The 20,615-nt window shown below is 39.7% G+C and overlaps 4 protein-coding genes across 4 annotated transcripts; 2 read left to right on the top strand and 2 right to left on the bottom strand.

Moving 5' to 3' along the window:
* Window positions 1–580: 580 nt before the first annotated feature.
* Window positions 581–1,380, top strand: LOC112056092 (chorion class B protein B.L1-like). The gene is made up of 2 exons (XM_024096436.2): window positions 581–738; window positions 816–1,380. Exons 1-2 carry the CDS (start codon window positions 727–729, stop codon window positions 1,254–1,256), a joined length of 453 nt encoding a protein of 150 aa, XP_023952204.2. The 5' UTR covers window positions 581–726; the 3' UTR covers window positions 1,257–1,380.
* A 2,746-nt stretch (window positions 1,381–4,126) lies between these two features.
* On the bottom strand, window positions 4,127–4,935 carry LOC128198837 (chorion class B protein B.L1-like). The gene is made up of 2 exons (XM_052886099.1): window positions 4,782–4,935; window positions 4,127–4,701 (listed from the first exon to the last, which is right to left on the bottom strand). Exons 1-2 carry the CDS (start codon window positions 4,791–4,793, stop codon window positions 4,246–4,248), a joined length of 468 nt encoding a protein of 155 aa, XP_052742059.1. The 5' UTR covers window positions 4,794–4,935; the 3' UTR covers window positions 4,127–4,245.
* Window positions 4,936–7,988: 3,053 nt separating this feature from the next.
* LOC128198839 (chorion class B protein B.L1-like) lies at window positions 7,989–8,843 on the bottom strand. The gene is made up of 2 exons (XM_052886109.1): window positions 8,806–8,843; window positions 7,989–8,587 (listed from the first exon to the last, which is right to left on the bottom strand). The coding sequence occupies exons 1-2, from the start codon at window positions 8,815–8,817 to the stop codon at window positions 8,114–8,116; spliced, it is 486 nt and encodes a 161-aa protein (XP_052742069.1). The 5' UTR covers window positions 8,818–8,843; the 3' UTR covers window positions 7,989–8,113.
* A 6,117-nt stretch (window positions 8,844–14,960) lies between these two features.
* Window positions 14,961–15,861, top strand: LOC112056093 (chorion class B protein B.L1-like). The gene is made up of 2 exons (XM_024096438.2): window positions 14,961–15,064; window positions 15,303–15,861. Exons 1-2 carry the CDS (start codon window positions 15,053–15,055, stop codon window positions 15,738–15,740), a joined length of 450 nt encoding a protein of 149 aa, XP_023952206.2. The 5' UTR covers window positions 14,961–15,052; the 3' UTR covers window positions 15,741–15,861.
* Window positions 15,862–20,615: the final 4,754 nt, after the last annotated feature.

Here is a 20,615-nt window from a genome sequence, read left to right on the forward strand (position 1 = left end):
TTTTTTGGCATTAAAAAAATAGCTTTCAAGTTATATAAACAAATAGACTTTTTCTCCGAAACTACTGAATCTAAAATGTTGGACAAAGTACAGAAATGAGCTTTTTGTGGAGGTCACTTTTGGAGGGTAAGGTGGAAAATACAAAAAAAAGAATTTTCAAGAATTTTCTTGTGACACATCAAATGAAAGGTCTCGAAGGATTTTAAAAATGGTTTTTTGTAAGTTTTTTCCTACTACCGCCTAAACTGTAGATTTATAAAATCATATTTATTTAAATTTATGCGTAAATCGTAAGATGAATATAAAATATTATAACGTGATTCAAATTAATTAATTAATTAATATTTCACGGTAATTGGTAAATTGAGTATCAAGAAAATGGAAATAGAAATGGAGTTGCAATGGTTCGTGCATCCGCTAGTATTCGAGTATGATAATTTGTTTTTACTTGATCATAGAGGGCGGGTACGGACGATCTTTGACGTCAGAATATCCTCATATGTACTAAATATGACTGACTATGGCGACTACTAAAAATATTTGCTACACACACTAATGATATTGAAGTGACTTCAAGTATGGGATTGACTAGTATTATTGTATTCTTCACTAATTCTAGTTAGTAAAGAGTGGCCAGAGGTGTGCGGCGTCAAGGCGAGCGCCCAGTATATAACCGCGCCGCGCGCCGTCCGTTGCATCACTCGCCGCTCGCTCCTCCCACACAACATGAACACCGCCGTAAGTGTCGCGCCGAGCTGTCTGCCGCTGCCTCCACGCGTCCGTCGGCTCTAGCTCATCTCTCCTCTCTGTTACAGATCGTCATCCTCGCCCTGGTGGCGTGTGCCTGCGCCGCCGACAGCAGCGAGAAGCGCGACAAGAGAGGCTTCAGCAGCGGCTGGAGCTCCGGCGGACTCGGCGGATACGGCGGATACAGCGGACTCGGCGGATACGGCGGACTCGGCGGATACGGCGGCGGCTACTCCGCGCCCGCCGCGCGCCTCGTCACCGTCAACAAGGTGGTGAACACGCAGCGCGTCGTGGACGTGCCGCAGGTGGTCAACGTGCGCAAGGTGGTCTCCGTGCCGCAGGTGGTGTCCGTCAACAAGCTGGTGGCGGCGCCCAGCGGCGGGTACTCCGCAGGCCTGGGCTACTCCGGGGGATACTCCGGCGGCTACTCCGGCGGCTACTCCGGCTACTCAGGCTCCTCCGGCCACGGCTACTCCGGCGCTGGCTACTCCAACGCCGGCTGGTGGTGACGTCACACACTCTAGTCACTCCCGCCCTACTCCTACTCTTAGTTTAGTTTCCGACCTCCCAACTGTAATATAATGTACATACTGCTTTATTTATTGTTAAATAAAAACTATATTTTCTGACAAACGTTAATTACTTTAATTTCATTCCTAATTAAATGTCTACGTCACCGTAAATTTGTAAATACCGTTAGTTTGTAATCTATCTCGCGAGATTATGAACTGTCGATAGATTGTGAACTAGACCTACTTACGAGTACATACTCCTAAGATCCGGAACTTGAGTAGCTCAGAAACCAATGGTTAGGTTAGGTTAGATATTGTTTTATTGTGAACGTACAAATAAAAAATGAACTTTTATTGATAAAATAATTTTATTTTGACACGGTTTAGCTGGAAACTTGAAGAGACATAACCAAATGTAACTGTTTTATTGGTAACTGAAATCTGTCGTTGATCAAAGTCGATAACATGCTTAAGAAGAAATAATCAATATTTTTTATTCATTTAATAACTTAAAACTGTAATAAGTTAAAACATTCTAATTCACTAATCGGAAAATTGAATATATCATTGCATCATAGCCAGAATCGTGATAGCCCAGTGGATATGACCTTTTTCTCCGATTCTGGAGGGTGTGGGTTGGAATCCGGTCCGGGCGGGGCATGCACCTCCAACTTTTCAGTTGTGTGTATTTTAGAAATTAAATATCACGACGTGTCTCAAACGGTGAAGGAAAAACATCGTAAGGAAACCAGCAAACCAGAGAACTTTCTTAATTCTCTGCGTGTGAAGTCTACCAATCCGCATAGGGCCAGCGTGGTGGACTATTGGCCTAATCCCTCTCATTCTGAAAGGAGACTCGAGCTCAGTAGTAAGCCGAATATGTGTTGATAATGATGATTGCATCATTAAATATATACTCAAAATATATGGTTCTTGGCTCTAAATCTAATAATTAATAAAATACCCGCTTAATCTTAGTATTACAGTAACATTTAAAAGTTAATGAAGCACGTAATAAATTCTTAGGTGTTATTTTTGACACTTCTCTGCGTTTAGAGGCTCACGTTATTTAGGCTATCCGTAACAGTCTATATCGTAAGTGCTAAATAGAATGAGACCTTATATCAGTGTTAAGCTAAGCATTCAACTTTGTGAATTATACAACGTGTGCAAAATGCATGTGCGAGGTTTTGCTTTAGCATTCCACCACATCCTGCGGATGGGAGGGCGAAGAAGGTTACACCAAGCCATATTACTCTTTGGCGTATTGCATAACGGGATACCAGAATACCTACGTAATAAATTGATGTGGCCGAGATCGACATGCAATTGCACGACACTCCTCACTCGGACTTCCTTTACCTGTTCATAAGACTCAGGTGACTCTAAAACCCCTCCAGGCTCTTCAAAACCGATTCATGCACCAGGCCACGGACGCTCCGTGGTTTGTGCGCAATAACGACTGAACTACCTAGAAACCTATATCTCCCCATAAAAGCACAATATATGAAACATCTGTTAAAAACGTATTTTGAGAGCCGCCACTCACCCCAACCAAATAGTGCTTGAGACTTGCAACTACACCCCTGTTCCCAAAGATGATTGTACATCTAGATGTCAAAAAAACGACGTTTAAGATCCTGATGATGACGTAACGAACGACTGTGCTTCCCAGACAACACAAACAAAAGCTACACAGCGTCTTTGTCGGCGAAGACAAGGTACCCTATATCTGACCTCACCCGGACTTGGGCTTTTCAACTCACTCACGATCTCAGGAGCGCCCGGACTGATATATTCAGGCCAAAAACCCTTTCGGAACGGCCCTCTAAGCCGAGAACCGAGTCTCAGACTAGACGCCCTTAGAGAGTCGTTCCGCCCATCTACTCTGCTTCACGGAAGCTTTAAATTTGCTGGAAAAATGTTGGAACGATTTGCCACCACCAATAAAGTCTGTTAAATCACTTAATATTTTAAAACTTAAATTGAAGAAATATTGAATAACGCAGCATCGTTCCTTACATTGAATAGAACTAGGTAGTTATGTTTTTGAGGTCTTCATGATTTTCTCAGGCTTGTATTACAGTTGATTTAATATTCTTAGACATTGTTTGTTTGGTTATATTTTATTTTCTTTTATGTTTGTTTAAATGTTTTTTTAATAACTGTTTTTTGCGCTCGTGATGTCACCGCAAGGCTCCCACAGCTGTAGTTAGCTACGACCTTCATAGAACAGTTTTTTTAAATTTTTCAAAATTTATGTTTCAATAAAGTTTAGTTACTAAGCGCTTTCAAAAAGCGTAAAGTAGCTTTTACTTGCTTGACATAAGATAATGTAAATTTAATGCATTTTGTTTATTCTTATTGAGCACTTAGTTATTAGCTTCAAACCAATGTACCACTTGCTTGAGAGAATTGTTTACATCATTATAATTTATTTCTCCTCTATTAATTTTAAACGTAAGTGATGTGACATTTACAAACAAAACTATCTCATGATTATCCTTCTCAAGATAAGGAAGGTCATAAATATAAAAGAGAAAAAGAAATAGTCCTAGTACAGATCCTTGAGGAACCCCCATTTTTACAACAGACCCGATAGACTTATTAACATTGATCTCTACTTTCAGAATTCTATTCATTAAATACGAACTCAGCAAGTTTAGGGATTTATCAGTACTTCCGTAGTAATGTAGTTTCCTGACAAATGTTACATGATGCACACAGTCAAATGCCTTGGACAAATCACAAAAAACTCCTCCTGCGTACCTCTTCCCAGGCTTCAAAGATATGTTGAATTAACTCAACACCTTCTAATTTCATTAAAAATAGTTATGAGGAGTTTAATAGGAAATTAAAAAAAGTAGTTAGAAAAAATAAAATGTATTTGAAATTAAATATAACAAGTCTTAGGGTGAAACTAAAGTAAACTTAAAAGAACAACAGAATCACAGATGCTTTGAAGTGGCATTCGGTAGCTCAGCGCTCACCACCAGCCGGCGTTGGAGTAGCCAGCGCCGGAGTAGCCAGCGCCGGAGTAGCCGTGGCCGGAGGAGCCTGAGTAGCCAGAGTAGCCGCCGGAGTAGCCGCCGGAGTATCCCCCGGAGTAGCCCAGGCCTGCGGAGTACCCGCCGCTGGGCGCCGCCACCAGCTTGTTGACGGACACCACCTGCGGCACGGAGACCACCTTGCGCACGTTGACCACCTGCGGCACGTCCACGACGCGCTGCGTGTTCACCACCTTGTTGACGGTGACGAGGCGCGCGGCGGGCGCGGAGTAGCCGCCGCCGTATCCGCCGAGTCCGCCGTATCCGCCGAGTCCGCTGTATCCGCCGTATCCGCCGAGTCCGCCGGAGCTCCAGCCGCTGCTGAAGCCTCTCTTGTCGCGCTTCTCGCTGCTGTCGGCGGCGCAGGCGCACGCCACCAGGGCGAGGATGACGATCTGTAACAGAGAGGAGGAGAGATGAGCTAGAGCCGACGGACGCGTGGAGGCAGCGGCAGACAGCTCGGCGCGACACTTACGGCGGTGTTCATGTTGTGTGGGAGGAGCGAGCAGCGAGTGATGCAGCGGACGGCGCGCGGCGCGGTTATATACTGGGCGCTCGCCTTGACGCCGCCTGACGGTAACTTTTCATTATCTCGTCTTCAGAAACTGTTATATATATACGAGTATGTTTTCAGTTTCATGGTTTATGTATACCGAGGTTGGTATTTAGTTTATTTATTAAAAACGCAGAGCTAATGTAAAAGGAAGTGTGCAAAAGTTTATCATTGAAACAGATTAATAACATTTATTACTAGTACTGCTCGGTAATCGAACTCTGGCGACGGCGGCTATTTATCAAATCAAATCAAAATCATCTGGAGACCATAGTAGCTTATGACAACTTTTACACAGGTTTGTATGTGGTATTCAAAGTCATCATATTAAGAAGTATATAGAATATAGATAATAATTGAGGGACCAAGCGGGCGGTCCTTATTGTGAGTGGAAATCTATTGCCTATAATATACCTACTCGTTACACGCGCTAAGAACACGTCGCACTAAGTGCGGCCCTGTCCATAACTCTTGTAACACACCGCCAATAAAGCCTTTCAGCAATGCTGTGGCGTCAGAAATAAACATGGCAGTAGAGCGTGCTTTGTCTCAAACTATCAAGCGGGTTGTGTATAGCCACTAGTTTGAGAAAGGCCTATGTCCAGTGGTGGATGTCCATCGGCTGACAATAGCGAGTCTGTATCTGCAGAGATTACGCCATCAACATTAAATTAAGGAAAGTGAAGATAAAGGCGTTTCTAAAATTGAAGTCGACATATCCAAAAGATGTTTCTCTTATCGTCGACGCAAAGGTTCTTCAAGAAAAGCATCGTTTCTTTTGATAATGCAGGGCACTCACTGATTCTGATTCAAACTTTTGTACGGATTTTAAGAGACAAAATTCACAACGCTTCCATTAATTTATTTTAAGATAGGCCTAAAAATAAAGCTAAAGATTTATGCTGATCACTTATTTCAATATTATGTAAATCTATTATTAAATATGAATTCATAATTTTAAATATTGTGTTGAATTTAATAAAAGGTACAATGTTTCCATATTTGTGTCGAGGTTTCTCAAGTTTACTTCAGTTTAATATTTATAACGCTAATAATGTTCGTAGCTAAGTATCAATTCATTAATTTACCGCGGGCCAGTCATCTGTTTACTTCGAAAAAGGTCAACAAAATGAATAATTGTTATAGTTCTGTTGTGGGCCGGTTTATGATCATCACACTATAACAGCACAGCAGCAAAAGCCCACGACTTCGTCCTCGACAAAATTAGTATATGCTTTCATTCCCTTTTTAGGCTCATTTACATTTTAGATTTTTATACTACTTTTGACGGCCTCCGTGGCGTAAGAATGAAAACATAACATTTAGGTATATCTGCAAAAATATAAACGAAAGATATGTAGTATCTTAAACTTGTTTGTGGAATGACTCATCTACGAGTATACTAATATTATAAAGAGGAAAGATTTGACAATTTGGTTTGTTATTTGTTATATTATTTGTCTATTCAATGCAAATAGCATTAAAAAGACAAATAATAATAAAAGTTTAAAAAAAAAAACAAAAAAGATAGATAGAAGAAAGTTTTCTGTAGATATTTAATATGGTAACTTCTTTTTCAGTTATATTCTTCTGTTACATTCCGAAAGTTACTTTAACTCCTCATATTTCAATTAATTTTGTCAAACCAAATGCCAACATTTTCAACATTAATTATTTTTTCTATTGGTGTAAGCTGCAGGAAATTACGTTCGGTGATTTTGAGGTTTGTGGCGACAGACAAACACACAGACGCGGCGAAGTAGTTGTTCTTATTAATTGTATAGATTGTCACATTCGCTACGCTACAACTAAACTTTCTGCCAGTGCTATTCGATCTAATACTAACCATATCAAAAAGTACATAATTATTTACTACTGTACATTAAACAATGTTATACAGGGTCTATTTCGCAGTAACCACGACTTTTATCAATGTTTTTGGTCTGTTTCCTCTAAAACTGCGGTAGTCTGGGGTAAAGAATTTTACAGAATTAGTCAACTACAGCATTATATTATAGCTGATGCTCCGCGGTTTCACCCGTGTAGTTCCCGTTTCCGTGAGAATACGACGATATAATATAGCCTATGTCACTCACAAATAATGTGTCTTTCTAGTCGTAAAAGAATTTGCAAAATCGGCTCAATAAAAATGACGTCACAAAAGAAACGTATAATAAGAAACCGTCATAATGTCATATGTTTTCTGTGATAATGCTGCTCAAATTGTTGTTACCAGCGAGTGTTTGTATTGTATAAGCAAACAAAGGATCCTCAGATTGAATCACGGCACAGAGGGGTTTAAAAAACGTTGTGAAGGAGTCAACGTTACGACAAGTAAATAAGGGACAGCGGGCTCTACAGTATGAAACTATACCCAGGCTGCACAAGGATAAAATATACCGTAAAACAAAATAAGGGTTCCAGTTTACGATAATAAGGGTCGAGTTATTGCAGGGATTGTCATGTTTTCCAGTTGTGGGATCGAACCAGCGACCTTGGATGTAGAATAAGTGATGAAGTTCACTACCCACTGCGCCATTTGGCTATCAAATAGTAGTAAGTGTAATTTTTCAATTAACTAAATAAAAGCTGATAATATAATTAATATGATAATCTCGTATAGCAATGATTTTTCATTGACATAATTGTAACTTTTTATTTCTACAGTAAAAATACATAAAATTAAAAGTTTTATTTATTGTAATAATTTAAAATCTATTTTGTAAGTGTTAGGTAAGAGATTTTTCACAAATCGGATCAGATTGTGCCCGTTGTCCTTTACAACTATTTGCATCAGTAATTTTTCATCTCAAATGAAGGGAGCTACCAAACCATACTCATGTCGGCATAACGAATTGTTTACACTACAAACACCTATGAAGACAGTGCTCTGTAGGTGTTCACTTTGCTCATGTTTTTTTCTACATGTACCTAAATCAAAAATAAACCAAAAAATATTTTTTCATGTTGAATACCTCATAACTCCTGTTTGAGCCATCGCTTTGCCCGCGGTTCAATCTTACAGATCCTTCGGTTTCACGGTATTTAACACCGCACTCGTGAGTTTGGTAAATCCTGCTATTTGTTTGTTCTTACATTGTATTGGATTTTTTTTGGAATGAAGGAAAAATATCAGAAAATAAGAATTTTATTTAACAATAAATAAAGCACATGTACATTACTATATTACAGTTGGGAGGTCGGAAACCAAACTAAGAGTAGGAGTAGGGCGGGAGTGACTAGAGTGTGTGACGTCACCACCAGCCGGCGTTGGAGTAGCCAGCGCCGGAGTAGCCAGCGCCGGAGTAGCCGGGGCCGGAGGAGCCTGAGTAGCCGGAGTAGCCGCCGGAGTAGCCGCCGGAGTATCCCCCGGAGTAGCCCAGGCCTGCGGAGTACCCGCCGCTGGGCGCCGCCACCAGCTTGTTGACGGACACCACCTGCGGCACGGAGACCACCTTGCGCACGTTGACCACCTGCGGCACGTCCACGACGCGCTGCGTGTTCACCACCTTGTTGACGGTGACGAGGCGCGCGGCGGGCGCGGAGTAGCCGCCGCCGTATCCGCCGAGTCCGCCGTATCCGCCGAGTCCGCCGTATCCGCCGAGTCCGCTGTATCCGCCGTATCCGCCGAGTCCGCCGGAGCTCCAGCCGCTGCTGAAGCCTCTCTTGTCGCGCTTCTCGCTGCTGTCGGCGGCGCAGGCGCACGCCACCAGGGCGAGGATGACGATCTGAGATAAAATAATGACATGTATTACTGTTGCATAATATTGAAATAAATAACTTTTGAAGTGTGTAATAGAAAATATTTTTTTCTTTTGGGTCAATAACCTCTGTTACAGTTTCAGATTTTGTAGAGATAGTAATGCCCATGCCTGGACAGCAGTTATTTCCAAGATTTTATATGATTTTGATTGGAGCTTGAGTGGCAGTCAAAGGTCGAACTTACAAAGGTTCTCATGTTGAGTGGGCGAGGAGCGACGAGCAGCGAGCGACGAGTGAGGAGACGCGGCGCGACGCGCTTTTATACACTCACCTCTGACATTGACTTTGATTTCAATATGACCATCACTCGTATATATGATGAAGATCATGTTATAATTAATATTACTAAACGTTTTTTGAACAAAAATAAACCCATTATAACACAAGTATTAACACACAAATTAGAGGCCTGTTTTACAAAAAATATATCGAAATCTGAAACCGATAGAGTTTACCTAGATGATCAAAATATATAATGATATTTTGTCTCTATGTCATAAACATGTTATCTAGAGAACTAGATGTTTTCATTTGCTCAGTCTCATACAATATCATCTTATCTTATCATCTACCCACTACAACTTATTATACGAAAATATACAAAAACATTTACCGATTTCCGATTTTTTACCCATTTAAAAAAATGAAGGATATCAAGCCGACCCGTACGCATGCAATAGTGTCAGCACTGCACAGTTTTGTATATGTTAATTTATACTAGCTAGTAGCTACTAAGCATGTGTGCCAAATTTCATGAATGTAAATGTATGCTTATATGACTGTATGTTTGATCGCACATATCTTATCAAAGAAATATAAAAAAATTGTAATTGGACAAGATGACTCCTACTTAAGTAACAATGCAAACATCAAAATCGCTTCAGTGGTTTTTAATAAATATTTAAGTCAAGTGTGAATCAAACTAAGAAACGTGTCATACAAATACAAAGTGTCGAAATTGTAATACGACTGAAATTAAAAAAAAACCGCATACTCGGTTTTTTTTTTAATTGCAGACTGAAGTAAAACTTCTTTAGCTCTCCCTCTCAAATTCCGTTCGTCGTTCGTAACGCATTCACCACTTACACCAAAAATCATGCATGATTTAAAAAGTTTTACTCCAAAAATGAAGCGCAGATACAAATGAACAAAAGTGTTAAAAACTCCAAGGTTTCCGTACATTAAAGATGTTCAGTAAATAAAAGTTCTTACGCTAATAACGTTAACGTGTTGTCCTGGTTACTCGTAAACCTCCTATGTACATCACTAGTCGCCCAAAAATGTGTTTTTGCGTATAGCTCAACTTACAAGCCTCTTACTATTCGTATCTTTATTTGCTGATATTTTCAAGCTATACGAGTATCGTGGAAGAAGCGAATTGAATTATCGATTAAGCTTTTCTAACGGTGAAAGAAAACATCGTGAGGAAACCAGAGAATTTTCTTAATTCTCTGTGTGTGTGAAGTCAGCCAATCCGTATTGGGCCAGCGTGGTGGACTATTGGCCTTACCCCTGTCATTCTGAGACGAGACTCGAGCTCAGCAGTGACCCGAATACGGGTTGATAACGAAGCTTTCCTAAGAGCAGTCACGAGCTTATTAATCCGCTTTAGTCGGGGAAATATATATTTATAATGTCCTTATGGAATATACGAGTAGTGACGTGCACTTCATATTATATGCATTTATTGTAGCGTATATACTTTCCTCCTCTTCCTATTGTGTACTTCATTGTGATCACTTTGGTCCGTCTCGTCGACACTGAATATTTGTTTATTTGCCAAAAAAATAATAAAGTCAAAATTAATCTAGATTTTATGGTAATTATTGTAAATTTGGCGAAGGCTGAGGGATTTAATTTGTTTACATTTTGTGTAATATTCGCGCGACACATTGTGAAATGGATACATAATGTATAGAGTAGAGCTATATAACGTGTCGGCCACGCTCGTGTGGCGCACTCACTTCCACGTTCAGCTCAGAAGACAACAGTCCACCAAAACCACAATCAACATGAAAGCTTTTGTAAGTCTCTCCTGAACATATTTGAAATTGTAATTAAAGTTCAAAACAGCAGAATTTGTGCACATCTCAGCGCATTGCCCACATTGCCCACATTGCCCACATTGCCCACATTGCCAGCGGGCCAACTGATGAAGATTAGTTGACAATGACACCTGATGTTAAGTGACGATGCAATCTAAATCCTAAACTGACATATATGCAGAAATCGAACCTAAGGCTTTTATTTCAAGAACCACAGTACACACTACCAATTGCTCCATTGGTCGTCAAAAATCCAAGTACGTAATATACACATCAAAACACCATGTTATTAGAAATTATGCTTTATAGATAGTTACTATGATTTAAGTTTTGGATCTTAGTTACCGGCTATTTCCCAAAGACACCGCAATCCAAATTAAATAACTTTCCACCGCATATATGACTACCTACGGCAGCAGTATCCACCTGCAAAAAATCAGCTTTTACAAAATTTTGTAGGCATGATAAGGTATTTCACATCACACAAGTTTCACAGAGCGAGTGCGCTAGAGGAATGAATGAAGTGATCATCAGGGTCTACCCGCCTGTCTCACAGTCGTGCTAAAGTCTCTGTCGATCGTGTACAAATAGTGTAACTTTTTTTCCCTGCACAGCTGGTGATCTGCGCCCTCGTCGCGTGCGCCGCCGCCGCGCCCGCCGACAAGCGCGACCGGCGCTGGGTGTCCGACGAGCTGCACGGCGTCGAAGTGGGCGCCTACGCGCCGCTGGTGTACACGCCGCAGCTGCAGACCGTGCACAAGGTGGTGAACACGGCGCACGTGGTGGACGTGCCGCAGGTGGTGGCCGTGCGCAAGGTGGTGGCCGTGCCCGAGGTGGTGGCCGTCAACAAGGTGGTGCACGCGCCCGCGCTCTACACCAGCTACTCCTCCGGCTGGTGGTGAACATAACGTTCTAGTCCAATTGTTCTATTTAATTTTTTATTTAAAAACTTATACCTATATGACTATATGTTTTATATATTATATTTTATAGAAATAAATTGTACATGTTTTAAAATTACATACTTTTCATTTCAATAAAACGCCTTCATATTGTCTTTAATCGCCGAGTTTATGAAGTGTTACTTATGCTCTGTGCACCATACCTGCAACTACAATTGGTAACTGTAACAAGCTTCTGTCAATATCGAAGTTTGACAATTATTCTGTAGCTATAATTGCCAAAAGTCGATATTATTACGGTACTCGTACTTTTGGCCATATTTAGTACAAAGTCATCATTAAATTCAATTTGAACAGTAAAATATAACAATCAATGATCAGAACCTATGCCGATATCATTGTATAGCTTGTTTTATACACGAGAGATACGCTTCGGTAAATCCCTACTCACCGTTGCGTGGGCGAAGCCGCGAAGTTCTGCTAGTATTCAATAAATTAGTTGTTAATATGTAGTGGTGTGTATTACATACATTATGCAAACTCTGAAACATTAATGGATAGCTTTTCAAAGATAGAGTTCATTCGATTAAATAAAATTCTACTACACAGTAGCTACTAATAATACAAATCTATGAAAATTCAGTAACTGATTACTCTCAACAACTGTGTGACTCAAAATGCGACGCGCTTGAGGTAGTGCTTTATCTTGTACAACCTCAAAACTCTAGCACACCTTTATATATTTTACGCTTATGATAAAAAGAGATGAATAAAAAAATTTAATTATAAATAGAAATAAAATATTGCTTTTGCTAATAAACAAATGTAAAGATTAGAATTGGTTTATTAAAACACAAAAGGTTCAATTTAACTATTAAAAGGCATAAATTGACTAAAAACTATAAAATAAACAAATTCATTCTGTCTTCATATTTAGCCTGTCAGGACAACGTTGTGCCGCAAGAGAACTGTACGTCACGTCAACAGCTGAAACATCTGTTTATCCAAAGGTGCTATAGACAAACTCATCGACGATTACGGATGACTTATTTTTTGCAAACAAACTAAACCGCCGTGTGAGACACACATTAGGAAGGACAGTCTATAAGTGAATAAATATAACCTAACAAAAATTGATTATGTTTTCAAAATAAATTAAACTAAAAAGATTCTAAGTCGGAAGTAACCTAACAAATGAAGCAACATGAAAATGTATTACGTGGTTAGTTAGTACGCAGTAAGGGTGCGATAGGATTATTAGAAAAATCTCTTTATAACTTGCTTAAACACCTTGGCTTCACTCGAACTGTAGCAAGTTCTTAAACAAAACGCGTATCAAAAACTATTATATTAGGAACTTAACAAATTTGGCTGAGTAGGGAGAACAATACGAGTGGTATTTGATTTTAAAATATATCTTTAACCTTACATTTGTTGGTCACAAGTCTGCACGAATTATTTCTCTCTGCCACCGACGGACCCCGCACCCGCACGGTGAATTCACGTAACGTAATTCGTCTCTCCAAAGAAAAGGGGGTCAGCCTCGGTCACCACCTCAGCTAGCCATCAAGATCAACGACCTCTCTGGTGCAGATGATAGTAGAGCTGTGGTTCTCAACACAGAGCTCCTGGGTTAGAGTCCCAGCACGGATTAGTAGGATTTTATATTTTCTAAATTGGCTCAGACTGGTGGTAGGCTTCGGCCGTGGCTAGTTACCACCGTACCGGCAAAGACGTACCACCAAGTGATTTTGCGTTCCGGTACGATGTCGTGTAGAAACCGAAAGGGGTGTGGATGGCAGCTGTTGTAAGACCAGCGTCGTCGCAGAAGTCGCCGTCGCAGCACCTCGACTACAGGAAACGTTTACAAGTATAACAAACTGGAAGATGTTCGTAAGCCGACGCAGTATTTAGCACAAGGTGAAGCCGTTTAACGAGTAAACAGCTCACTAAAAAGAAATAAAACTAAAAGCAAATTAATCACGCAATTTAACGAATGTAATGATAAAAAATATGCCTTGATGGTCCAGTGGTTAGCTTGTGCGGATTCGGATCGTGAGCGTCAGGGTTCGAGTCCATTGGTTGGTCGTACAGTATGTCGTAAATACTGAATTTTCCTTTCTTTTAAGAAAATTAAATGAAATATACCCGGACACCACAGAGCACGTGTCTAATACTTTTGGTTTTAATTGTACCTACTCAGATAACTGTTATTTTTTTTAAGTTACATGCCGGTCGAAGAATATAGGAGGTTCGTTAAAGTAGTTTTTTTTTATTTAGGTATATTTTAAATCGAAGAAATCCGTTCGGGTGGCCCTAATCGTTCATTTAATTTTATCAATTAATTATTATTTGTTTTTGTAATTATAAATAATTGATAAAAATGATTATAAAAAGTTGTACGCGTAGGATTTGTTAACTTTGTATTCGTTAAAGTCGATCTAACTAAAGAGGATACGCGAAGAAACAAGGCGGTTTAGAAGACCACCACTTCGAGAGAACTGTAGTGATGCGACCACTTTACTCGCAGGTTTGTCGAGTGATTAGAGCGATTCATTTCGGCCATTGACTGCAAAGTGCAAACAAAATTATAAACCAATAAATGATTCAGTCTTTGCTTTTTATAAAGCAGATAAGTAACGTATATGAAATGTAATAAAGAGACACTACTATTACTATGGGGAAAGTTTGTTAGTGTGTATGTATGTTACACCATCACAGTCGAACTACGGGACTGATTTCGGTGATATTCAAAGCAGATATTATGGCTTAACCATAAAGATACTTTTATCCTAAAAATCCTATGTTCCCGTGCGATTTGTGATAAACAGAATTTCACGCGGACGTAAATCCGGCCTCAGGCATTATTCAATAATCCTTTGTAGCCAAACAGCTCAAGGTCGATAATAATCCAAATGACCTTAGGTACAATGATCACTCATTCCTCTGGATCCTAGGACAACATTCTTACTTAAAGTGGGAGAGAAAAGAATAGATTTTTTTTGACATTTTTTTTCATGAAATTATGCTTGCGAGAGTCTTCCATACCCTAGACAAGAAATGAGGAAGCAAAACTCTAGGGGTGTCAACGATAAAAATGAAAACCTACCCAGTGCTGCAGTGCGATGGTAAAATGGTAAGTGTGGTACGCTCTAATAGCACCTGCGCACTCTTTAAAATACCTAGAATCCTTCTGGCGATGTTTTAGATTTTGAAGTTTTACCAGAAGAGATTTACCAGCAAAGCAGCTAAAATAATTACTTATATTTAAAACGTTTAAAATATGTATAGAAAGTAACCTTATAAAGATAAAATTAAATAAACATTAATCGTCAAATCTGAGCAGCCAAGGATTAATATTAGCAGAGCAGTCCGCAGGGACGAGGTTGCATTGCCTCACCGCGCACGTTCGTAGTATATAACGCGTCGCGGCGCGCACACGCCATACTCTGCTGCCAACGTCCGACAACCAACAACTAACAAAATGAAATCTTTCGTAAGTTCCGCCGCTTTACGATAGCAAAACTTTTACATTATTATTAGAACATTCAAATAAATGATTCATAGTCCGGTCCAAATTAAAATTTGACGGGTCAAAGTCACTCGGATTTGCAAAAACAGCTTATATTTATGCAAATTAATTAATTGATAATGAAATATTCCTAATGAACTGTCAAATTATTCATATTATTATGAATCACATAAAATCATTCACGCAAAAAAAATTTTTGCAGATCGTCATCCTCGCCCTGGTGGCGTGCGCCTGCGCCGCCGACAGCAGCGAGAAGCGCGACAAGAGAGGCTTCAGCAGCGGCTGGAGCTCCGGCGGACTCGGCGGATACGGCGGATACAGCGGACTCGGCGGATACGGCGGACTCGGCGGATACGGCGGCGGCTACTCCGCGCCCGCCGCGCGCCTCGTCACCGTCAACAAGGTGGTGAACACGCAGCGCGTCGTGGACGTGCCGCAGGTGGTCAACGTGCGCAAGGTGGTCTCCGTGCCGCAGGTGGTGTCCGTCAACAAGCTGGTGGCGGCGCCCAGCGGCGGGTACTCCGCAGGCCTGGGCTACTCCGGGGGATACTCCGGCGGCTACTCAGGCTACTCAGGCTACTCAGGCTCCTCCGGCCACGGCTACTCCGGCGCTGGCTACTCCAACGCCGGCTGGTGGTGAGCGCTGAGCTACCGAATGCCACTTCAAAGCATCTGTGATTCTGTTGTTCTTTTAAGTTTACTTTAGTTTCACCTTAAGACTTGTTAAATATTTAATTTCAAATAAATTTTATTTTTTCTTACTATATTCTTTAATTTATTTTAAGCCTTACATTTGTATCAATACTTACTTCATAAAGTAATTTTTATAAAGATCTTATACATAAAAATGTAAATAAAAACGGTAGGTACATTTAACTAAAACTAAAAATTTTTCGTAGCCTGCTCCATCATTTAATTCTAATGTATTTTTATTTAAAAAAAATACGTTGTACTTTGAGCAATCGGTATCATTCTAAAAACTATTCAGAAGAAGAAATATATCTAAAAAAACAACGGAACATGAACGAAAATAATATGTAAATGTGTTTAATGAATGAAAAGTTGATGATATTAAAATAACAGTTTGTCAACGGAAGTTGCAAAAATTAGTATCGTAAGACTCTTATTAAAAAATAATAAAATTAGCAACATAAGCAATACAAAAGTTACTTATGTACTATTTTGTTTGCTGGATATACGATGAACTATGTCGAAAATTCTAAGAAAAGATACCAAGAGACAAGAAAAGAAGAAAGAGATGGAAGTCATGAAAACTCTTACCATCTTAGACAGTTGAACCTCTTTTTAACAGAAAATTGTCCAAAATAACAGATTTGGTACAAGTATCTAAAAATTCAGTCATTGTTTGTGATATTATATACGTATAAAGTTTATACATTCTTGGTGATCATTAAAATTGATAAGCTAAAATCATAATGTATTTAGCAAACCAATTTAGGAAAGTTATGTAAATTAATTCTATTTTAATAATATTATTACTCTAGCAACCGAAGCAAATTTAGAGAAGTCGCGCTCTGCACGCGCGTTGATGTCTTTCTTACGGCAGGCGTTGGGTTTGTAAAGGCGATTCGTTACATATTTGCAGTAGTGGATTTAACAGCAGGCTAAGTTGGCTGGAGCCTAGGGCGGCAGATCTTAAGGGGCGGCAACTTTGACCAAAAAATGTTAGTCTTACAGAATTAAAGAAAAACGTCTTGAAAATTTAAGGATAATTTTTATGTTTTAGTGCTACTCTGTAAGTACTGTGCAGAATGCAGACTGTAGTACTGTAAGTTTTTTTATTTTTATTTTTTTATTCTTTACAAGTTAGCCCTTGACTACAATCTCACCTGATGGTAAGTGATGATGCAGTCTAAGATGGAAGCGGGCTAACTTGTTAGGAGGAGGATGAAAATCCACACCCCTTTCGGTTTCTACATGACATTGTACCGGAACGCTAAATCGCTTGGCGATACGTCTTTGTGGGTAGTAAAAAATATTAAACGAAAAAATTTAATTAATTAATATTATTGCGAACTACTGTATCTGATAAAAAGGAATAGTAGGGGCGGCAAAAATTGGACAGCTTACTGATGGCAAATTTGTAAATCCGCCACTGCATATTTGTAAATATTCTAGTCTTAGTAGTACATGGTAACTTCATGTAATTTTCGATATTGTAATACGAGTATACTAACAGACTCTTGCGGTTGCACTCGCGTAGCTCTTGTTTTCTGCGGGAATTTTATTCCACATTCTGCTGGAATTTTTAATCGCATAAAATGTTACTCACTGATAATGTATTTTCCATTGATGAAAGATTTTTTTAAAAGTTTATTAAGTTTCAGTCCAGTTGCCAATTCTTTATATAAAAAACTAATCCTTACAGTGGTATTCATAGACATTGTAGGGGCACCCCCAGGGGATCATTCACCCGCTGAGTGTCAAATTCTCAAACAAACAGAGGTTAAATTCGACACTCAGCGGCTGAATGATCCCCTGGGGATGCCCCTACAACGTCTATGAATTCCATCGACCAGTTACACTTAATTGCGATTATTTTGACCACTGTACAAAACTAAGTCGAGTGGTGTAACTTGACATGAATGATGACATTGAGAGTTTATGGATACCTCCGTGAAATATTAGACGTTTATAGCCTAGTGCCATAAACTTAATCTCGATCGCCCTTCATTGCAGCTACAGCTTGCCACATACACTTTTAAGTGTACTATGAAAATATAATGTTAATTATATTGATAGGGTGGTTGACTCATATAACATTTAATATAAACAATATTCATTTCGTGTAGTACATGGAAAGGTCTGAAATACATAGTTAAGGATTTCTTATAAAACTTAATTTAAATTTCACGTTTTTTTTGCAAATTTTCCAAACATCAAAAATGCTGTCGTCCATGTTGTGACGTCACTAACACACTTGATGTACTTAATCCAAACTAATTGTTATCTAATATTAGTCAAACACTCTGTTTCTAAGGGATTTATTAGAGTGACGTCATGAAACAGTTGAAATAACGACCGTCATGGCCGACACCAACAGGCGTTTTCGCTCGTTTTGTCAAAACTTATTTAAAAACTAAAATTTTCATATAATCACGTTTAAAAAAAAATATTATAATAAAAAATTTTCAATCTAGTAGAAGTATAATGAAAAATTTAAAACCATTTAAAAAAGTGTCAACTAGCCTATTGTAGATAATTATGAAAATGGTCGGACAACTGATAAATGGTTCTATTTGGGTATCATCATTATCGTATTTTATATTTTAACGGCCCACTATAGAGCCAGGTATCCCTTCTTATAGAAGAGAGGATATGGAGCGTAGACCCACCACGCCGCTTCAATGCGGGTGGACGGGTATAACGGGTATTAGGGTGATAATGTTCCTTTAACAACAACAATCAGATGTTAATGAGTATGACCGGGACCGACGTGCTCTCCTTGGCACGGGGATGTGATAAACTCCTTCCCAAATCCGGGCTGAGAATTTTAACTGTAAATATGTTTGATGGAAACAATAAGTCAGCGTCTCATAGCCCGAGCCAGGATTCATACCCAGGACCTCTTGATCTGAAATAACAAATCAATAACGACGCAGTTACTTACTTGGGTATACATTCCTTACATTTGACGGTTTTAGAACACAAAAAATTTTATTTATATTTTAAAAATTTAAACTTTGTTACCTTTTTAGTTTGTAACTTTTTAGGTTCTATAAAGTCTCAAAAAGTAAAATGTACACGGGACACTTCCCATCAGTCGGTAGAACCACGTATTTTCAATGATAAAAAATATATACTTGCAAAATTATGAAATTTTGATTTAGCGAAAAATTATGCGAGCCATATTAAATACTTACTTAGCTTCATCAGGTCTGAACAAGCTAGTGCGATCAATGACTCGGCTCACTTCTCGAAGTTCAAGTTTATGTTACTACACTTCGACGCGACGCCAATACTATGGATCGGGATCGCGTAACCGACACCAAAAAAGGCAAACACAAAAATCAACAAGGACCTTGATAAGAAGCATTTATACTAATCAAGGCATTTGTGTGTAATCCATATCGTCGAAATAGTTGAGGGAGTGCGCGGCGCGCGACGCACCCGCTTCAGTATTCACCGCGCGCCACTTGCGACACCGCGCGCGAGATCACCGAGACATTTCTAATCAGGATCTCAAGTAAACGGATTACAAATAAACAAGACTTACTTGTACTTTTGTTACTTAATCTCTTTACTGAGTTATTCTAAAAATTAAGAGACTGGACGGGCCCTATTCCCCGCAGATTACTTATATGTTCATATGTAACGTTACCGTTCGATAGCCTTACATAATCTGTATTCTAAAATCATAGTAGTCGCTACTAAGAGACAGGCTTAACTTTTTAAATGGTTTTTTTTATTGAATTTGAAATTGAAATACTAAGTTTGTATTAAAAAAAATAGGAAAATTTCCAATGATCAGTCTCTATCATACCACCCCATTGTTTCAAATGTGACTACATCCGCACGACGGCTGCTCACATCTCGAGGCGCTATGAAGTTTCCTATGAACGAGGCGCACACGTCTCGCCTCACATTACACTTTGTATTACAACACATCACATAGGATTACCATCGACCTCTAAACTGTGGAATATGTCTCAATTTCTTCGTCTTTCTGACGTGATTCTAGTACTTTGAGCTACAATAAACATAACTCGTTTGCAATTATAGTTATTATCAAGCTATTTGAATGGCCTACCGCAGGGCCAGGCCTCCCTCCTTACTGTTGTAAGGAGGGGGGATATGAAACTTAGACCCACCATGCTGATCCAATTTGGGTTGGTGGGTTTGATGGGATTAGGGAACTTCCAACTGAGAATTTCGACTAAAAATTTCTTGTAAGGAAGAAAAACTCGGCAAATATTCTACAAGCCGACAGACCGACCGATTTGTGCCGTCTATTTCCGACTCGCCGTTTAGCACGAACCTTGGCCACAATAAGCGGACAATAATTATGAAGTCGGGAAAAACACTAGCACCTAGATATACATTAGCATTATGTGGAATATTTAACATGTCGCAACGGCGAGGTGACTGGTAGCAATTCTTGTTCCAATATTAATCTCTATAATTGATCGTCTACGACGGCCGGCCGTGCGCCGCGCGGTGCGCGCCGGCCCGCTGTACTATCAAATATCGAGATTGGTCAACTGACGCGATCACAGATTCCGTTTCATATCAATATCTGGATCAAGAAAGTATTGCGCGGTACTTTGTTGCGAACTGCCGGCCACAGACCCCATCGGCCGAACGCTCCCTCCTCCCTCGCACCTCAAACCTTTCACGATTATGTCTCTCCTATGGCCACCACCCTAACAGCAGCAATTAATTGAGGAAGCACTTATAGTGCACAAAATAAATATGAGCGCTAAACTGTACGTTCTAAACTATCCTGATCCCTCACTCCGTAGGCCGACGAGAAGCACACTGATCTGGCAGGAAA

The sequence above is a fragment of the Bicyclus anynana genome, chromosome 16, assembly GCF_947172395.1.
Source record: "Bicyclus anynana chromosome 16, ilBicAnyn1.1, whole genome shotgun sequence".
In the NCBI taxonomy this organism is placed as follows: domain Eukaryota; kingdom Metazoa; phylum Arthropoda; class Insecta; order Lepidoptera; family Nymphalidae; genus Bicyclus; species Bicyclus anynana.